General features: G+C 35.8%; 2 protein-coding genes across 2 annotated transcripts in view; one reads left to right on the top strand and one right to left on the bottom strand.

Moving 5' to 3' along the window:
• The window catches only part of LOC148953734 (glucose dehydrogenase [FAD, quinone]-like), a 46,587-nt gene extending 29,290 nt beyond the window's left edge, over positions 1–17,297 (bottom strand). The window contains exons 1-2 of the mRNA XM_089086797.1: positions 17,174–17,297; positions 9,712–9,891 (exon numbers count right to left, since the gene is read on the bottom strand). Of these exons, the coding sequence (XP_088942923.1) occupies positions 9,712–9,828 (117 nt within the window). The 5' untranslated portion in view covers positions 9,829–9,891; positions 17,174–17,297. The remainder of the gene's footprint in view (positions 1–9,711; positions 9,892–17,173) is intronic.
• Positions 1–17,706, top strand: part of LOC148953732 (uncharacterized) — a 387,433-nt gene that overhangs the window by 253,597 nt on the left and 116,130 nt on the right. The window lies entirely within an intron of this gene.

The following is a 17,706-nucleotide window of genomic DNA, read 5'->3' as shown; positions in this document are numbered from 1 at the left end:
ATAACTAAACTAAACTTCAACTCTAACTAAAACTCTAAGCTAAGACTCTAAGGTAAAACTCTAAACTAAAACTAAACTCTAAACTAAAACTACTAAACTAAGACTCTAAACTCTAACTAAACTAAACTAAACTACAACTCTAACAAAAACTCTAAGCTTAAACTCTACGCTAAAACTCTGAACTCTTGTCTATTACTAAACTAAACTTCAACTCTAAGCTAAGACTCTAAGCTAAAACTCTAAACTCTTAAATAAACTAGACTATAATTTCAACAAAAACTCTAAGCTAAGACTCTAAGTTAAAACTCTAAACTCTTAACTATAACTAAGATAAAACTGTAAAGTCTTAACTATTAATAAACTAAAATTCAACTCTAACTAAAACTCTAAGACAAAGACTCTAACTAAAACTCTAAACTCTTAACTAAAACTAAACTAAACTTCAACTCTAACTAAAACTCTAAGCTAAAGACTCTAACTAAAACTCTAAGCTAAGACTCTAAGGTAAAATTCTAAAGTTTTAACTATAACTAAACTAAACTTCAACTCTAACAAAAAATCTAAGCTAAGACTAAGCTAAAACTCTAACCTTTTAACTAAAACTAAAGTAAACTTAAACTCTGATTAAAGCTCTAAGCTAAGACTCTAAGGTAAAACTCTAAACTCTTAACTAAAACTAAACTAAACTAGAACTTCAGCAAGAATACTAAGCTGAGACTCTAAACGCTTAACTATAACTAAACTAAACTTCAACTCAAACAAAAACTCTAAGCTAAGATAGGCTAAAACTCTAGGCTAACACTCTAGGCTAAAACTCTAAACTCTTAACTATTACTAAACTAAACTTCAACTCTAACTAAAACTCTAAGCTAAGACTCTAAGCTAAAACTCTATACTCTTAACTAAAACTAAACTAAACTTCAACTCTAACTAAAACTCTAAGTTGAGACTCTAAGCTAAAAAAATCTAAACTCTTAAGTAAAACTAAACTGAACTAGAACTAACAAAAACTCTAAGCTATGACTCTAAGCTAAAACTCTAAACTCTTTACTAAAACTTAAGTAAACTTCAACTCTAACTAAAACATTAAGCTAAGACTCTAAGGTAAAACTCTATACTGTTAACTAAAACTAAACTAAACTAGAACTCTAACAAAAACTCACTTCAACTACACTTCAACTAACTAAACTAAACTTCAACTCTAACTAAAGCTCTAATCTAAAAACTCTAAACTCTTAACTATAACTAAACTAAACTTCAACTCTAACTAAAACCCTAAGCTAAGACTCTAAGGTAAAACTCTAAACTCTTAACTAAAACTAAACTAGAACTTCAACAAAAACTTTAAGCTAAAACTCAAAGCTAAAACTATAAACTAAAAATAAGCTAAAGTAGAACTTTAACTAAATCTCTAAGCTAAGACTGTAAGCTAAAATTCTAAACTCTTAACTAAAACTAAAGTAAACTTCAACTATGACTAAAACTTTGAGCTAAGACTCTAAGCTAAAACTCTTAACTGAAACTAAACTAGAACTCTAATGAAAACTCTAAGCTATGACTCTAAGCTAAAACTCTAAACGCTTAACTATAACTAAACTAGAACTTTAACAATTAAAACTCAAAGCTAAGACTCTAGGCTAAAACTCTAAACTCTTAACTATAACTAAACTAAACTTCAACTCTAACTAAAACTCTAAGCTAAGACTCTAGGCTAAAACTCTAAACTCTTAACTATAATTAAACTAAACTAGAACTCTAACAAAAACTCTAAGCTAAGACTAAGCTAAAAGCTCTAAACTCTTAACTATAACTAAACTAAAGTTCAACTCTAGCTAAAACTATAAGGTAAAACTCTATGCCAATGGGTTAAAGAAAAAACCGGAAAAATGTTGGATAATTTCTAAGTCTAAAAAAATTCAATCCGAAAAAACTTTAAAAAAATCAAAAAAGGGAGGGAGGAAGGGGGGGTCTTTGGGGGCCCGGGGCCCTTTGGGGTCCCGGGTTGCATTTGGGGACCTGGGCCTTGGAAGGCCCAGGGGCACTTGGGGACCCTTTGGTGGCCCAGGGAGAGTTGGGGCCCTTTGGGGGTCCGGGGGATGGGGCCCTTTGGGGTTGGGGGGATTGGGGCCCTTTGGGGTTGGGTGGATTGGGGCCCTTTGGGGTCGGGGACCGGGGCCCTTTCGGGGTTCGGGGTCTGGGGGGATGGGGCCCTTTGTGATTGGGGGACCTTTGGGGGCCCGGGGGGCCTTTGGGGTAGTGGACATCACTACCCCAACTGTTCAAATGGAACTTGTGTGTTATAACGACCACAGAGTTTCACCCCAAATCATCTTCTAAAATGTCTCAAACGATTTCACCCAAATAATCCCCTAAAAGTAATTTCTGTGTGTTCCTTTTATTTGGCATCCCTGCGCTGTCACATTTGAAATTCCTAGGAAACCCTTTCCCGCGTTAATCTCTTCATCTCTAAGATGTTCCTAGCTACACTATTATAGTTTCGATAGAATATCAGACCTAAAGATCAGAGAAGCCGTATTTAAAAATAGAATATTAATTTATCTCTGTCACGTATGATCAGAGAAGCCATATTTAAAAATGGAATTTCTATGTCTTTAGAATCCCGTATAATTCCTAGGAAACAAGTGATGTCATTTCTAATTCCCCTTTCGTAGATCAATAATTCCCCTCGATTATGCAAATCAATTTCTCAGAAATTCTGTCCCCTTCTTTTATGTAATCAATTTCTCGGAAATCCACTTCCCCACCGATTATGTAAATCAAGTTCTCGGAAATCCACTTCCCCCTCTTGTCTTAAATCAATACATCTCTCCCCACCGTCAATGCGCATGTGCGAACTTCACCCCAGTGTCATTACACCTAGACGAACAACAACAAATCAATTGACCTTGAAAGAGGTGTCATTGACCCCATTAGAATCAAAAAAACCATGAAAATACATAAGAGTGAGAAAAATCCTATTTTTTTATTCTCAGTGACAAAAACCACAAAAACATGCATAAATTATGTCCTGTCAGTAACTCATGATAGCTCCCACCGATTATGTAATTAAGTTCTCAGAAATCCACTTCCCCCTCTTGTTCTAGTCGTTTACGCAATCATTTTCTCAGAAATTCAATTCCCCCGCGATTACGCAATCAATTTCTCGGAAATCCTCTCCCCTTCGATTACGCAATCAAGACATCTCTCCACCGTTAATGCGCATGTGCGAACTTCGCCCCAGTGTCATTATACAATCACGAACAACAACAAAATCGACCTTGAAAATACATCAAAGTGAGAAAAATCCTAAACAATAAGAACATGCATAATTTATGTAGGTTCCGGAGTAATACCTAGATCCCTACTAATAGTATATATTAACATTGGGTAAAGTCCAAAACTTTCAGCCCCCCCCCCGGAGAATTTGGCGGATTAAGCCGTCTTAAAAGACATAGTTATAATATTTTCGACCATGCTGAAAAAAATTGCAATCTCAAAATTTTGATTGGGTGACTTTAGAAAAAAATTTAGTGTTAAAGGAGACCTAGGCACTTTCCATTTATTTATTCACTTCAGAAGGGCGCTAGAACTTTTAATTTCCGCTCCAATGAGCCCTCCCCCGATATTCTAGGACCACTGGGTCGATACGATCACCCCTGAGAAAAAAAACACGCATCCGTGATCTTTCTTTTGGCAAAAAAAATGCAAAATTCCACATTTTTGTAGATAGGAGCTTGAAACCGCTACAGTAGGGTTCTCTGTTACACCGAATATGATGGTGTGATTTTCATTAAGGTTCTATAGCTTTTAGGGGGTCTTTCTCTCTTTTTCAGAAAATTTCTCTCATGAAACTTATATATTTGAAATCAGCATTAAAATCTGATTCTTTTGATGTATCTATTTGTATCAAAATCCCGTTTTCTAGAGTTTCGGTTACCATTGAGCCGGGTCGCTTCTTACTTACAGTTAAAGAGCGAGGTATTGACTAGGGGGTGAGCCCAATCATATACTACGAGCCCAATCAAAAAATACCACGAACAGTTTGAAAATATAATAAGGATAGAATGTCAACTTCTTCGCTAAATGAACCAAACTAATAAAAAAGAAAAAAAAATGGCCAATTTGTCTTCGACAGACACAATTGAGATAATTGCGCAAAACAGGTAAAAAACATATATTTTGACTATTACTTAGAATTTGTCTGGATACCCAGAATTAATGGTCCAGGTTAATAGCATTCTCCCCTTTTTGCAAATCCACTGATGAGGGATTTTGTTAAGATGCTTTCAGGTGCGAAGAGCTTATTGTTCTTGATAAACTCAGTTTAGTTTTACTTCTTTTGCCTCGCTTCAGCGGGTATATTCAGTAGGATAATATCTTGTTTTATGAGCAAGTTTTGGCTGTTTAGTCGTAATGCAAATTAGTTTTGAAATCTTCAAAACTTGTTGCATTCTTCACATGATAGAGAAGTGCTTGCAAATAGAAGCACTCCGGACGAGCTACAAATTTTACATTGTGAATTCAACCAATGACATGTAATCGACGGATTCGCAGTTCCCATGTACTCATTTTTCAATTCCATTTAAAGCGTTGAGGCATTTCCCAATAATACAGAAATTCCTGGTTTTTCATTTGTTTCAACGTCGGAAATACGCTTCCGACATTGAGCCTTGTTGTCCAATATCTACCAAATCTTCTATGGCTTGGCTGATATCTTTCATTTGGTAATGTCCAGGTAAATTAATATTTAAACGTTGAATGACATGACTCTATTTTGCACGTACAAAACTGAAAATTTGACAAAATACTGACGTGGAATTTGAACTAAATTTGGGCACATCTCATTGTCAAATGGGTGTATTTCACAAATAGATCTGGGTATTAAGTTGGAACTTTCAGAAAATGCTTAAAGGCGCAGATGAATTGACAGAGGTTATGAGTGCCTGCCATTACTAACACTACTACATCTCCTACTTTTACTAATACTACTACTACTACTACTGCTACAACTGCTATTACTGTTACTACTACTGCAACTAAACTACTACTTGCATTGCAACAAGTTGTAAGACTTATGTAAGAAAGTTGAGAAGCTAAAAACTAAAACCAAACCAAAAAAAGATTGAGATAAAAATAGCGTTAAAAAGGTTTAAAAGAGAGCATATAAACAAGAGGGAGGGAACAAAAGAACCAAACAGACACAAAATTGGGTATCACCAGTAACAAAAAAAAATACAAACAAAAAAAACTAATTTTTTATTTGATCAGTAATGAAGGGGACAAAGGTTTTTTCATACCAGGAGGTTAAGCCACGGATGGGGGACGAGATAGGGACGGGTTCAGAAACAGTACGTGGCAGGCGGTGTCTGGATTGGGAGCGTCTTTTGGGGAAAATATTTTCCGTGCGAGGGTTTATTACTGCATTTTTTTTTTTTTTTGCAAAACGGAGGCACAGCGTTCCTCTCCTGTGCTCAAGAGATTCCAGCTAGGCCTTTTTTAGAAGGAGTGACTAAAGTACCATAGCTTCTTTAAAAATTATTCTTAAGCCTCTTTTTGGAATAGATTCAATTTTTTCTGATTCATCAGGCGAGATGCCAGAATGCCAAACTGGACAAGCATATTCAAGATGCGGGCGGATGAAGGAAGTATAGATCCTTAAAGAATGGGATGGGGGGACGTTAAATTTATTCAAGAGCTTAAGGAGGGACAGGGCACGCATTAGCTCTATGGACAATATCTTTCACATGGATATCCCACTTTAAATTAGAGGAAATTGTAACCCCAAGTAACTTAGTAGAGACAGAAATATCTGGGGGGATAGGGTTGAGGAAAAGGGGTGAGGTTTTAAGGAAAGAATTTGGCATTATCATAGATCTAGAGGGGTTTACTCTCACCTCTAACTCCGCAGCGTCATCTGCCATATCACTGAGAATACTCATAGGGTTACTTACTAAGTTTCGGTAGCAGGTTTCAACAACCGTTAGCTCATCCACAAATTTCCATCTGTTAGGAAATTCCTTAGCAATACTATTTATCATGACAAAAAAAAGGAGGGGACCTAGGAGAGTGACTTGGGGTACTCCATTGTATATAGGGAGGGGGCTGGAATAATGATTCTGATATGTGACTACCTATGATCTATTTGAAAAAAGGAGACAACCAATTAAACCAAGAAAGAATCAATATTGAAATCAGTTACAAGTTTCTCAACTAAAATATTGTGGTTAACAAGGTCAAATACTTTCTGAAGGTCTATCGAAATTAAATTTAGCCAGCAATTGGGTTTTTCGAGAATTTACCCAATTCAGTCGATAAGAAAAACAAGGTAATGGGAAGTAGAGGTGGGTTTGATGTTCCCGAATTGTCTCAGGTCAGTAAGAGGTAGGATTTTCTCCTTTAGCCAATCTGCGAGGACTCCTTCATATAGCTTAGAGAAAATGGGAGTGAGTGAAATAGGACGTACACCTTCAAAACCAGGTTTTCGGTCTTTCTTTTTCAAGGGGGTTATGAAACCCTGATTCCAAATTTGTGGCGATTGGCCAGACTCGGTAATCTCATTGAAAATAACAAACAAGGGCTTTCTTTCAACAATTCTTTGAGCTTATTCTTGTAGTAGGATCGGGCAGATTTACGTATTTCCATTTTAATCGCTTTTCTTAGTTTATTAGCTTCATCCAGTTTACCATTTTTGAACAGATTCATTTTTTTTCCCAATTAGCGCTTTTATGGGTTGGTTAATGAATGGTTTGTCACTGGATCACTTTTTAAATCTTTTTTTCCGGGAAGTAAGTTAGGAGTTTATCAATTATCTTTTGGTGATAGGTAGGGATTTTTTTTCATCAAGATCATCAAAACTATAAATATCCGACCAATTGTCAGTACTAAGCAGCGTTCTAAAAAAAACAGGGCCAGCATTTTGGCGAGGGTAGAAAGAGTGCTGAACCACACAAGATGTATGCTTAAAAATCAACGAAGGGGACATGCAGATGGGGGACTGTAAAAATTATTCAAATTAGTTAGAATGACATCTAGAGAGGTATTTCCCCTAGTTGTTGGTATTTTAACTATTTGCTTAACTATGAGAGAGCAGCAAATTGAATTCATCTTAAATTCATTGGCACCACCAATCAGAAAAAGTCCAGCATTTGGGGTACTTAGAGATAACAAATTCAGTGCTGGTCTGCAACTGCTGGAGAAATTTGCGTTTTGCAACAATATTTTGGTTTGGCGAGTAATAGAAGATAGCTACTGAATTGATATTATAGGGACGGGGGAGTACTTTGGGTCTAATACTTAGCCAAAGGATTTCCTCGTACTCAGATAAATTAGGAACAGGAATAATTTTTGGGAAAAGGTTGCATTTAGTAAAAAAAAAAACATGACACCACCTTCTTTTTTCCAAGTGGGTGATCCAAAGGACGAAGCTTAATAAATTATGAATAATTTGACAAACAAATAGAATTTTGGTCATGAGAATGTACTTCTGTACATTCATGAGAATGTACTTTTGAATTAAAACCCATATTGAACTGAAAAACTGAACTGAACTGTAACAGCTATAGTTTTTGGAATTGGAATCTTTTTGGAATGGTTTACGGTAAGCCGTTCTAGTCTTATAACTTGTGAAACTTCCAAGGCCTCATGAGGGGGATGTTCAATTGACGAAAAGGCAACATGTACATGCTACTACTGTTATTAATACTGCTGCTACTACTATTACTACTACTACTACTACTAATTGAACATTAATACTGATATTACTTCTGCCACTACCACCACAACTACTGCGGTACTAGCACTATTAAGGCTAAGTCTAGGAAGGTAAAAATTAGAGAGAATATTGAGGGTAAATTTGACCTAAATAAAAAGACACTATGTACATTAAGGTTGCCAAAAGAGAGTATCTCAAGAATTGATTTTGGTATTAAGTTGGAACTCTCAGAGAATACTTAAAGGGGACGATCATTAACGAAAAGGGGACGATCAATACATGCACGCTTTTACAAGTACTGCTCCCGCTGCCACATTCACTAGTTAGTACTACTACTACTACTACTACTACCCCAACTACTACTTCCATCGCAACTACTTGTAGGGCTAAGAGCATTAAAATTTCAAGAAGAACATGAGTATATAGGATATCAAAAGGACATATCAGCAATGTCATAGCAATGGCTAATAGTATTAAGTTTAAACTTCCATGACTTGATGAGAAGGATGTACTACTGACCAATAGTAAATACTTTAATACTTCTGCTGCTACTAGTACTAGTGCTATTACTATTAATACTTGCAGTAGTTCTACTAATAGTAACACTGCTACTGAGAGTCCTATTACAAATATGCCTAAGGGTATGCAGGTAAAATTTTCAGGGAGTTTTTAGCTGGGAAGGTGAACTGAATCCCAACATACCGTCTGTATGCAGCTTGTCAAAAGGGCATATCAGCCATATCTTAGGGACAGCTTTGTGTGAAGTTGATACTTATAGGGCTTGTTATGGGGAATGTTGAACTAACCAAAAAACATTGTCCACATCCCAATCCTATTGCTTTTACTTCTACTACAACTGCTACTATTATAACTACTGCTCTACTACTACTGCAACTAAAGCTAAGGCTACTACTAATAATTCTACTGCTACTACAACTTCTGCCACTACTATTACTACCGGTACTACTACTACTGCTACTACTACTAAAGCTGAGGATATATTAAGGTGAAATTTTTGGGAAATATTCAAACTGTGTAGAACTAAATCGAAACAGACTATGCCCACACAGGTTGTTAAAAGGACGTATATGCAATGCTTCAGGAACGGTTGATGGTAGTAAGCTTTAATCTGAAGCTTAATAAAAAAAAGTTGAAGCTTTCAAGGAACATTTAGGCTAATGTTAAATTAGATCAAATTGAACTATGAGCATGTAGAGTGTCAAAAGGGTGATAAAACAATATACCAGGAGCGGCATACATTATTAAATTAGACCTTTTACGGTAAGTTGTGGCGGATTTTGAACTAGCCAAGATATTATGAGTATATCCTACATTTAATAAAATTTCTACAGATATTATAACTAATGGCGCTAAGGCTGCTAACGTGACACTTCTAGGGAATGTTTTGGCGGAGTTTCAATTCAACAGAAAAGACTATATGCATGCAGGTTTTCAAAAGAGCATATAAGCAATATCATAGGTAGCGCTGCTATATCACAGCAGGTAATATCATGGAAACATTTAAAGAAGCTTATTTGATTGGAAACTAAATGTTCTAGTTCCCTTTTAATAGTCAGAAGTGATTGGAGGGGTAATCCCTCCTCTTTAGCCCATAATTTTCCAAAAAATTCCAATCAAAATTTTGAGACAGCTATTTTGTTCAGTATAATTAAACAGCCCAGTAATTGTCTCTTGGGATATTGGTTGGGAGTAGCAACCACTACTTTCAGATTGATAAAACCCAAACCCAGAATCATGTTCATCGTCGGGGACAAGACTAATCCTATAAAATAAAAAAAAAATCTAGCTCTACTTTTCTTGTATAGGATTCTTGTATTTTTTTTTCTTTTTTTTTATAGCGAAGTATCCAAGGATACATTAAACCAGACCCTTAAAGGAGATCAGGGGATTTTACTGGAAAGACATCAATTTTTGGCCGCTCTTTTTCCATTGTTTTAGAAGAGACTCCTCTTGTGTGTAAGCATGAATAAAATAAATACTTTAAGATCCTGTAGATGTCTTTTCGGACCGATTCCAGATAGCATAAGGAGTTTGGCAGATCCAACTGTTCCACAGGAAACAATAACTTCTTTACGAGCTTGTATATGTCTGGTCATTCCGAATATGTTAAATTCAACACCGGTGGCCTTTATCTTTCCATCAGATTTTACTGTAATAATCTAAAAATGGAAAACTCCTTACATACAAATCTCAACACTAATAAACGACCAAAAAGAAAATAAGGAAATATTTTGCATCGCTCTATGGTGTGATTAATTAAAAAAAAAAACTTTCCGAAAACGAACTAACGAAGTTTTTTAAAGAAAAGTAAAGGCCATATTAAACTTAGGATCAGAAGAAACAGAAATCTACAATAAATTAAACTAAAAACGACCAGAAATTACTATTAAAAATAAATGAAACCCAGAATGAACAGAAATTAAATAAGCAATCAATGCAAAAAATATACAACAGGTAAAAATATACAATGCAAATATTTAAAAAAATTAATATTTATTTATTTATATAAATGAATAAATAAATATTAAAACAAGTAAAGCTTAAATTGAATATGCAAATCAAGCTTTAAATGAACAAAAATCATTACAAACAAGAGTTTGGGTTTAGCCTACTTCTCTCATTGTAAAAATCTAAAACCTACATCGTCATTGGCGCTTTACTGAAAACTATATGTGTCTTGAACAGTCTTGGAAGGCATAGATGAAATCAAACTGAATGTTTGATATTTAATGCTATTAATTGTTGAAAGATCATCAGTTCAAAATTTTATTTCATTGTAATTATTATTTTCATTTTTAAGGCTGTAATAACTGGAAAAGAAAGTAGTTGTAAAATAATTCGTTTTCAATGAAGCACCAATGACGTAGTAGGCTTTAGACTTTTACAGTTAGGGAAGGGGGCAGTGTCCAAACTATTGTTCGTAATGAAGCTATATTTTCCTTGAAAAGTCTTGGAAAGAACAAATAAAAGTAAACTGAAAATTTGATATATAATGATATTAATTGCTGAAAGCTCATCAGTTCAAAACTTAATTTTTATGTTAATTTTCAATGTTGTAATAAGTACAAAAGACAATATTTGTAATATAATTCGTTTTCAGTAAAGTGCTAATGACGGAGTTTTTACCCCGGAGTTTTTATTATATGATCTTTGGTCTATTTTAGACAAAATGAAAATCTCAAAAATTCGATTGGACACATTCGGGGAAAAGACGGTTGGTGGAGGGGGGGGGGGGTAGTTGCCATCAAATTACTTTTGACTCTCAAAAAAAGGAACTAGAACTTTCAATTTATAGTCATTTGAGTCCCCTCCGAAGTTTAATTCTTCCATAAAAACCTGATATGCCCCTGGCAAAAGTTGCAACCCTTCCCCGGGCTCTGGTGTGGGGGGGGGCTATGTTGACCCCGAAGTTTCTGTTATCTGATGGTTGGAGTATTTAAAACAAAATGTCTATCTCAAAATTATGATCGGATGCGTTTGGGGAAAAGAGGGTGTGTGAAGGGGGGGGGGGTACATTCCTTCCCTTCACTTTTGACTCTTAAAAAAGTAACTAGAACTTTCAATACCCAATCAAATGGGCCACCTCTGAAGTTTATACGACCACCCCTTTCATAAAATCCTTATATGCCCCCGGTGCATAATTTACCACACTTGGAAAAAAAGGCCGTAGGGGGGGGGGGGGCGAGTAGCCATCAGATTGACTCTTAAAAAAGGCACTAAAAATTCCGATTTACAATCGTATGAGCCCCTTATGAAATTTATACCACCTTTCCTTCCATAAAACCTTATTTGCCCCGGGGACACAATTTACAACAGTTGCCCTCGCATTATGGGGGCTGTGTTGTCCCTGGAATTTTTGTTACATGATTTTTGGTCTATTTTGAATAAAATGGCTATATAAAAAATTTGATCGGACGAATTTGGGAAAAAGAGGGTTGTTGGGGGAGGGGGGGAGGGATAGTTGCCATCGGAAAACTTTTGACTCTTAAAAAGAGAACTTTGAATTTCTCATCATTTGAGTTCCATCCAAAGTTTACACGACCACCTCTTCCATAACAACCTTATATGCCCCCGGGGCACAAGTTACAACCCTTAGTTCACCCGAGCTCTGGGGGATATGTTGACCCTGAAGTTTTTGTTATCTGATCGTTGGGCTACTTCAAAGAAAATGGCTATCTTAAATTGATCGGATGCATTTAAGGAAAAGAGGGAGTGATCAATTTAGTTTCCAATCAAATCAGCTACCTCTGAGCCTTATACGACTAACCCTTACATAAAACCTTATATACCCCCAGGTATATAATTTTAATCCTCGTCAGAGCTCTTAAAAAGCGAATTAGAACTTTCAATTTCCAATCAAATGAGCCCTCTGAAGTTTATACGAGCATCCCTTCCATAAGAACCATAATTTCTTATGCCCCCAGGGCATAAGTTACAATCATTCCCCAGGCTCTAGGGGGGGGGGGGCAAATGTTGACCCCGAAATTTTTGTTAACTGATCGTTGGACTATTTCAAATAAAACTGTCAATCTCAAAATTTTCATCGGATGCCTTTGGGAAAAAGAGGATGTGTGTAGAGGGGGGATAGGAGCCCTCCAATCCCTTTTGACTCACGAAAAGGTAGCTAGAACTTTCAATTTCCAATAAAATGAGCACCCTCAGAAGTTTATACGACCATTTCTTACATAAAAACCTTTTATGCCCCCGGGACACAACTTAAAACACCTGCTCCCGGGCTCTGGGGGTTGTGTCGATCCCAGAGTTTTTGATATCTGATGTTTGAACGATTTTCAACAAAATGGCTATCTCAAAATTTTTATCGGATGGGTTTGGGGAAAAAGAGCATGGGGGAGGGGGCTAGTTGCCCTCCGATCTCTTTTGACTCTTAAAAAGCGCATTAGAACTTTCAATTTCCAATCAAATGAGCCCTCTGAAGTTTATACGAGCATCCCTTCCATAAGAACCATAAATGAACCCAGGGCGTAATTTTCAACGCCTACCCCCGGGGCCAGGGGGGTTGTGTCAACTCCGGAGTTTTTGTTATCTGATCTTTAAATTATCTTAAACAAAATAGCTATCTCAAAATTTTTATCGGATGTATTCGGGAAAAAGGGGGGGGGGCTAGTTGCACTCCGATCACTTTTGAATCTTAAAAAGGGCACTAGAATTTCTGATTTAAAATCAACTGATCCCCCTCCAAAGTTCAGACGACCACCCCTTCCATGTGAAGTGTCTCTGGTGAAAAAAGAAATAACAATAAACATTGGAGCCGTGTGGCCTTTTTATGGACAATGCTACAGCGTTGCCTCTGATAATAATAATAATAAAACAATTGAATGGAGGTGAATGAGGACTAAGTTTTTATCTATGTCACTCTCGGCAAGTAGATTAGACACACCGCCCAAGTAAATAACGTGAGGTTGGCACACTAAACGATGAATTGAAGCAAGTGATTTCCTGGAGTATCACCCCCGATTTGGAACAACAGTCCCGTAAGCACGTTTAATGGCGGCGGTTGTGTGCTTCACAATGGTTTTCCTGGATTTGTAAAGCGCTTCAGAAATCATCAACCCGAAATATTTCAATTCTGACACAGCAGGGACAGAATGATCATCAGCATTTGTAAAAATGTTCATCAGCATTTCAGGGGAGAGAGGGCCAGTGGAAGAAGGAGGGAGTTTTAAAAAAAAAAACCTTTTAAAACCATTTTAAAGAAACCTTTTAAAAGTGAGAGATTGTATGTTTGAATGTACACCTTTAAATATGAGAGATTTATATGAGAGGATCTTTCCATGAAGGAAGTTTTCATGGGGGAAGGGACATTGCTATGAAGTCTTTCTGTTGTGCAGGTAAACTGGAGGCAGCACTTGCAGTTGAATAAATAGGACTTTCCTGAAGGTGAAGAAGCATGAATTGTTATTATTGTATACTTTTTAGGCACCTTTTAAAAGTGAGAGATTGTATGTTTGAATGTACACCTTTAAATATGAGAGATTTATATGAGAGGATCTTTCCATGAAGGAAGTTTTCATGGGGGAAGGGACATTGCTATGAAGGGGGCACCGGATATCCCATCATTATTGAAGAAAAAGATCAGAAATTAAATTTTAAAAAAGCAAGTTTTTCAAATGAAAGTAAGGAGCAACATCAAAACTTAAAACCAACAGAAAATATTATGAATATGATTGGGTTCACCCCCTAGTCAATACCTCGCTCTTTTAAGCCAAATATTTTATAGTACTTTCATAAGAGCTATTTATTCTAATTAACGGCCTTTGTGATAGGACAACTAGGACAACAGTTTTATTATTATTATTTTTATGCCAAATAATTATCTGTAATATATTATACATTACATATATATATATATACATATATATTATATATATATATATATATATATATATATATATATATATATATATATATATATATATATATATATATATATATATATATATATATATATATATATATATATATATATATATATATATATATATATATATATATATATATATATATATATATATATATATATATATATATATATATATATATATATATCGCCGATGATGTTCTTCTTCTCAGCAGATCTCAGATCCTCTCATATTAGGGGGGTTTGACCCCCCCCCGAAATGTTGTTTTGACTTGTACAAACGTAAAAAATATGGATATAAACAAATTTTGTATGCGTTTTTTGAAGTTTTTTGTGTAAGTCCCCCCCCCCCAAAAAAGATCTTTGAGTAAAACCCCCTCCGAAAAAAAATCTTTGGTACGGCCTTGGCTGCCCCCCCCCCCCTAGAGAAAAAGCTACGTACGCCCATGGTTAGGTTAGGCTAGTTTAGGTTATGTATTTAATAAAATGCGGTCTGGGCGGCTCCCCTTCCATAAGTATGTGTTGTAGTTGTCATAATTTTGTTTGACAACTATAATAACTATAATAACAATAGTGAGTAATGTATAATTTTTCCTGGAGTATCACCCCCGATTTGGAACAACAGTCCCGTAAGCACGTTTAATGGCGGCGGTTGTGTGCTTCACAATGGTTTTCCTGGATTTGTGAAGCGCTTCAGAAATCATCAACCCGAAATATTTCAATTCTGACACAGCAGGGACAGAATGATTTGCAATGGGAACACTATCACTCTTAGCTGTGTTGAAAGTTAGAATCTCACACTTTTCCTTGTTAATAAAAGGTCCAATGGACCGAAATTCGCTTTGCAGTCTATTCAAGTTTTCATGTAAGTCTGCCTTCGATCTGCTGAGAAGAAGAACATCATCGGCGATATATATATATATATATATATATATATATATATATATATATATATATATATATATATATATATATATATATATATATATATATATATATATATATATATATATATATATATATAATATATATGTATATATATATATATGTAATGTAAAATATATTACAGATAATTATTTGGCATAAAAATAATAATAATAAAACTGTTGTCCTAGTTGTCCTATTTTAGCGATTGAGATAAACGAGCCCCTGAAAAAGGTCTTGACCTCACTCATCCATCCAATCACCTAGGAAAAAACAGTATAACCAATCCATTAGCCAAGTAATCATGTCCAAAATCGAGCAAAGTTATCATTAAGAAATATAAGTCATTGCAAATTTGAAATACACTGAACGGAGTTAAAGTTTACCTGTTTGTGTCAAAACCTTCCAAAATGTGCCATGTATTGGAAATGTGGTTATTGTTAAATTGTACAGTTTAACAAGGATTGTTCAGTTTAAACATTTTTTTTATTTAGGACAACTGAGGCATGAGACGTACAGCGAAGAGGTTTACTTTAGGGATGGTGCAATTGGAAGACCAAGGTAAACAAGTTGTTCAACTGGCTTAACTAAAAAATGTTCCAGCTGGACTAACGGAGTAGGACCCCAGTTATTCCAATTAAAAAGAAGAACCTCAGATTATGCACAGTTAAATTCTAAACCAAGCTTAGTATTTTCACTCTTGTATGCGGAAGCGTTACTCAATACGCTGTATCGTCCAGCTAAGATTAAAGACATCATCCGCAGAACTGACAAGTGTCAAGATTGTTGCTGCCTCAATGCACGAGGATACGCAATTTGATTGAGTGTCTAAGACATCTTTATTAAATAAAGTAGGCCAAGTGATATAATCTTAACGCATACCTTTATAAACAGAAACAAAACTAGCCAGATCATTCGGTAGGCTACTGGGACAAGTGAGTGTGTTGCGTGGAGCACGTACTGAGATGTGATTAGAACGTGATTAGGTGAATTGGTAAGCGATAACCGAAGTAGATTTGTAATTTTAATGCATACTTTCAGCCGTGAATATAAGTTGCGTACTTTAAACCGTAAATACAAGTTTCTCACGGTGCAAATAGCAGAGAAATGAACACTTCTTTTTGCCGTGTAAAGGACCGTCGCTCCGTGTACAAATGAGTCAAATGCACGTCAAACATCGTGTGCTGCTAGAGGGAGACTTTCTCCAGCCAGTTCAACATCCATCAAGGAATGAGCTATGGTACTAATTGCATCAGCACGTCCTGTTTTTTTTTTTTGAGACTAAAAAACTTGGAGACTTGGCGGAACGCTACATTTCTTCTTTAATTCATCAACATAAAGCAGCTTAAAAAGCTTACAGATTTCAGTTGAGATTTTTATAGGCCTGAAGGCCAAAACCTGAATTTTAGATAAGCCTTTCTTGGGGATAGGGGCGACATCACCAATGCAAACAGACGACGGTATTGTAAAAGTATCAAAAATCACCTGCATATGCAGGCCTAGGTGACATGAGCAAAGGGGTTCCGTGGTTAACACGTAGTGAATACTATCTATACCAAATAAAGCTTTCAGTGTCAGCTTAGAGACTGTCGTAAGTATGGCTCGCAAAGTAACAATGTAATGAGACTCCAGGTAAAGAGAGAGAAATTAATCAAGCTAGGATTGAAATTTAGACTCTAAAACTGGATCTAGTGCGGCGAAGTCATTCGAAAAATTTGTTTCCTACTCAAATAATGGGACATCAGAAGAATTGGGAGCATTCAAAGATGTGGTATTCGGTTCGATCAAGGGACCTCCAAAGAAAATTTTGATTTGAATCAACAAGTATGAAGTATGACTCAACAATGCACGGTGACGAGCTAGCTGACTGACGAAGTCCTTTTTTGGTAGAAAGCCGAATATCACTCAAAACGCAAGACCTAGGACGACCACTACCTTCTGTCTGATGTGATATGTTTTTTTATCTTTATCCGTTTTGAATTTAATTTATTCACTGATGATAATTTCTTGTCGTTTTAGGTTTGAATTATTATAGAACTTTATTTTTACTCTTCTTAGGTTTTATTTTTGCTACTTACTTTTCAAAATGTTCCTTTCAGGAAAAGTATTTTTTTTAATTGATTTAAAATGCAAATCACCTTGGTGGCAAATGCCTATGGCAGCACAAACAAATTACTTCTGGTTTTTCCATCATAAAGATAGGCCCGTGCGCTGCTAAACCTTTGCCCATCTTTCATCGTGACCTGAGGAGTTGTAAACCCTGTAAAGAATATATAAATGAAAGGCTACTAGGAACATGTGTAATACATAATCATAGGTAAAAAACACAAGAAATAGACTTGCTTTCCTTTGTTATTCAACAATTGCAACTGACACTATTACTGCTATTTTGCATGAAAAACAATAAGACTTCGGAAATCGGGGATTAGAATTAGATCTCATTACGTTTCATTTGTATAGCCGCAAAGTTTAACTTATTATCAAGCCGTCTGTCACAGAGTAAATACCTGGATGACATTGGGGCTACCCAGAGCTCAGTATTGGGGCCACTATTTTTGTAAGATTTATATTAATGATCTTCCAAATTGTCTTGTTAAATCAACACTTTTAATAGTTCAGCACTTATGTATGCCAACGAAGCAGTGGTGACTATGGAAGATTAAACCCTTTC

Source organism: Artemia sp. Qi Xiang Cuo, chromosome 3 (genome assembly GCF_049724085.1).
Source record: "Artemia sp. Qi Xiang Cuo chromosome 3, ASM4972408v1, whole genome shotgun sequence".
Classification (NCBI taxonomy): domain Eukaryota; kingdom Metazoa; phylum Arthropoda; class Branchiopoda; order Anostraca; family Artemiidae; genus Artemia; species Artemia sp. Qi Xiang Cuo.
Note: the sequence above shows the minus strand (reverse complement) of the source record. Positions and strands in the feature narration are given on the sequence as shown.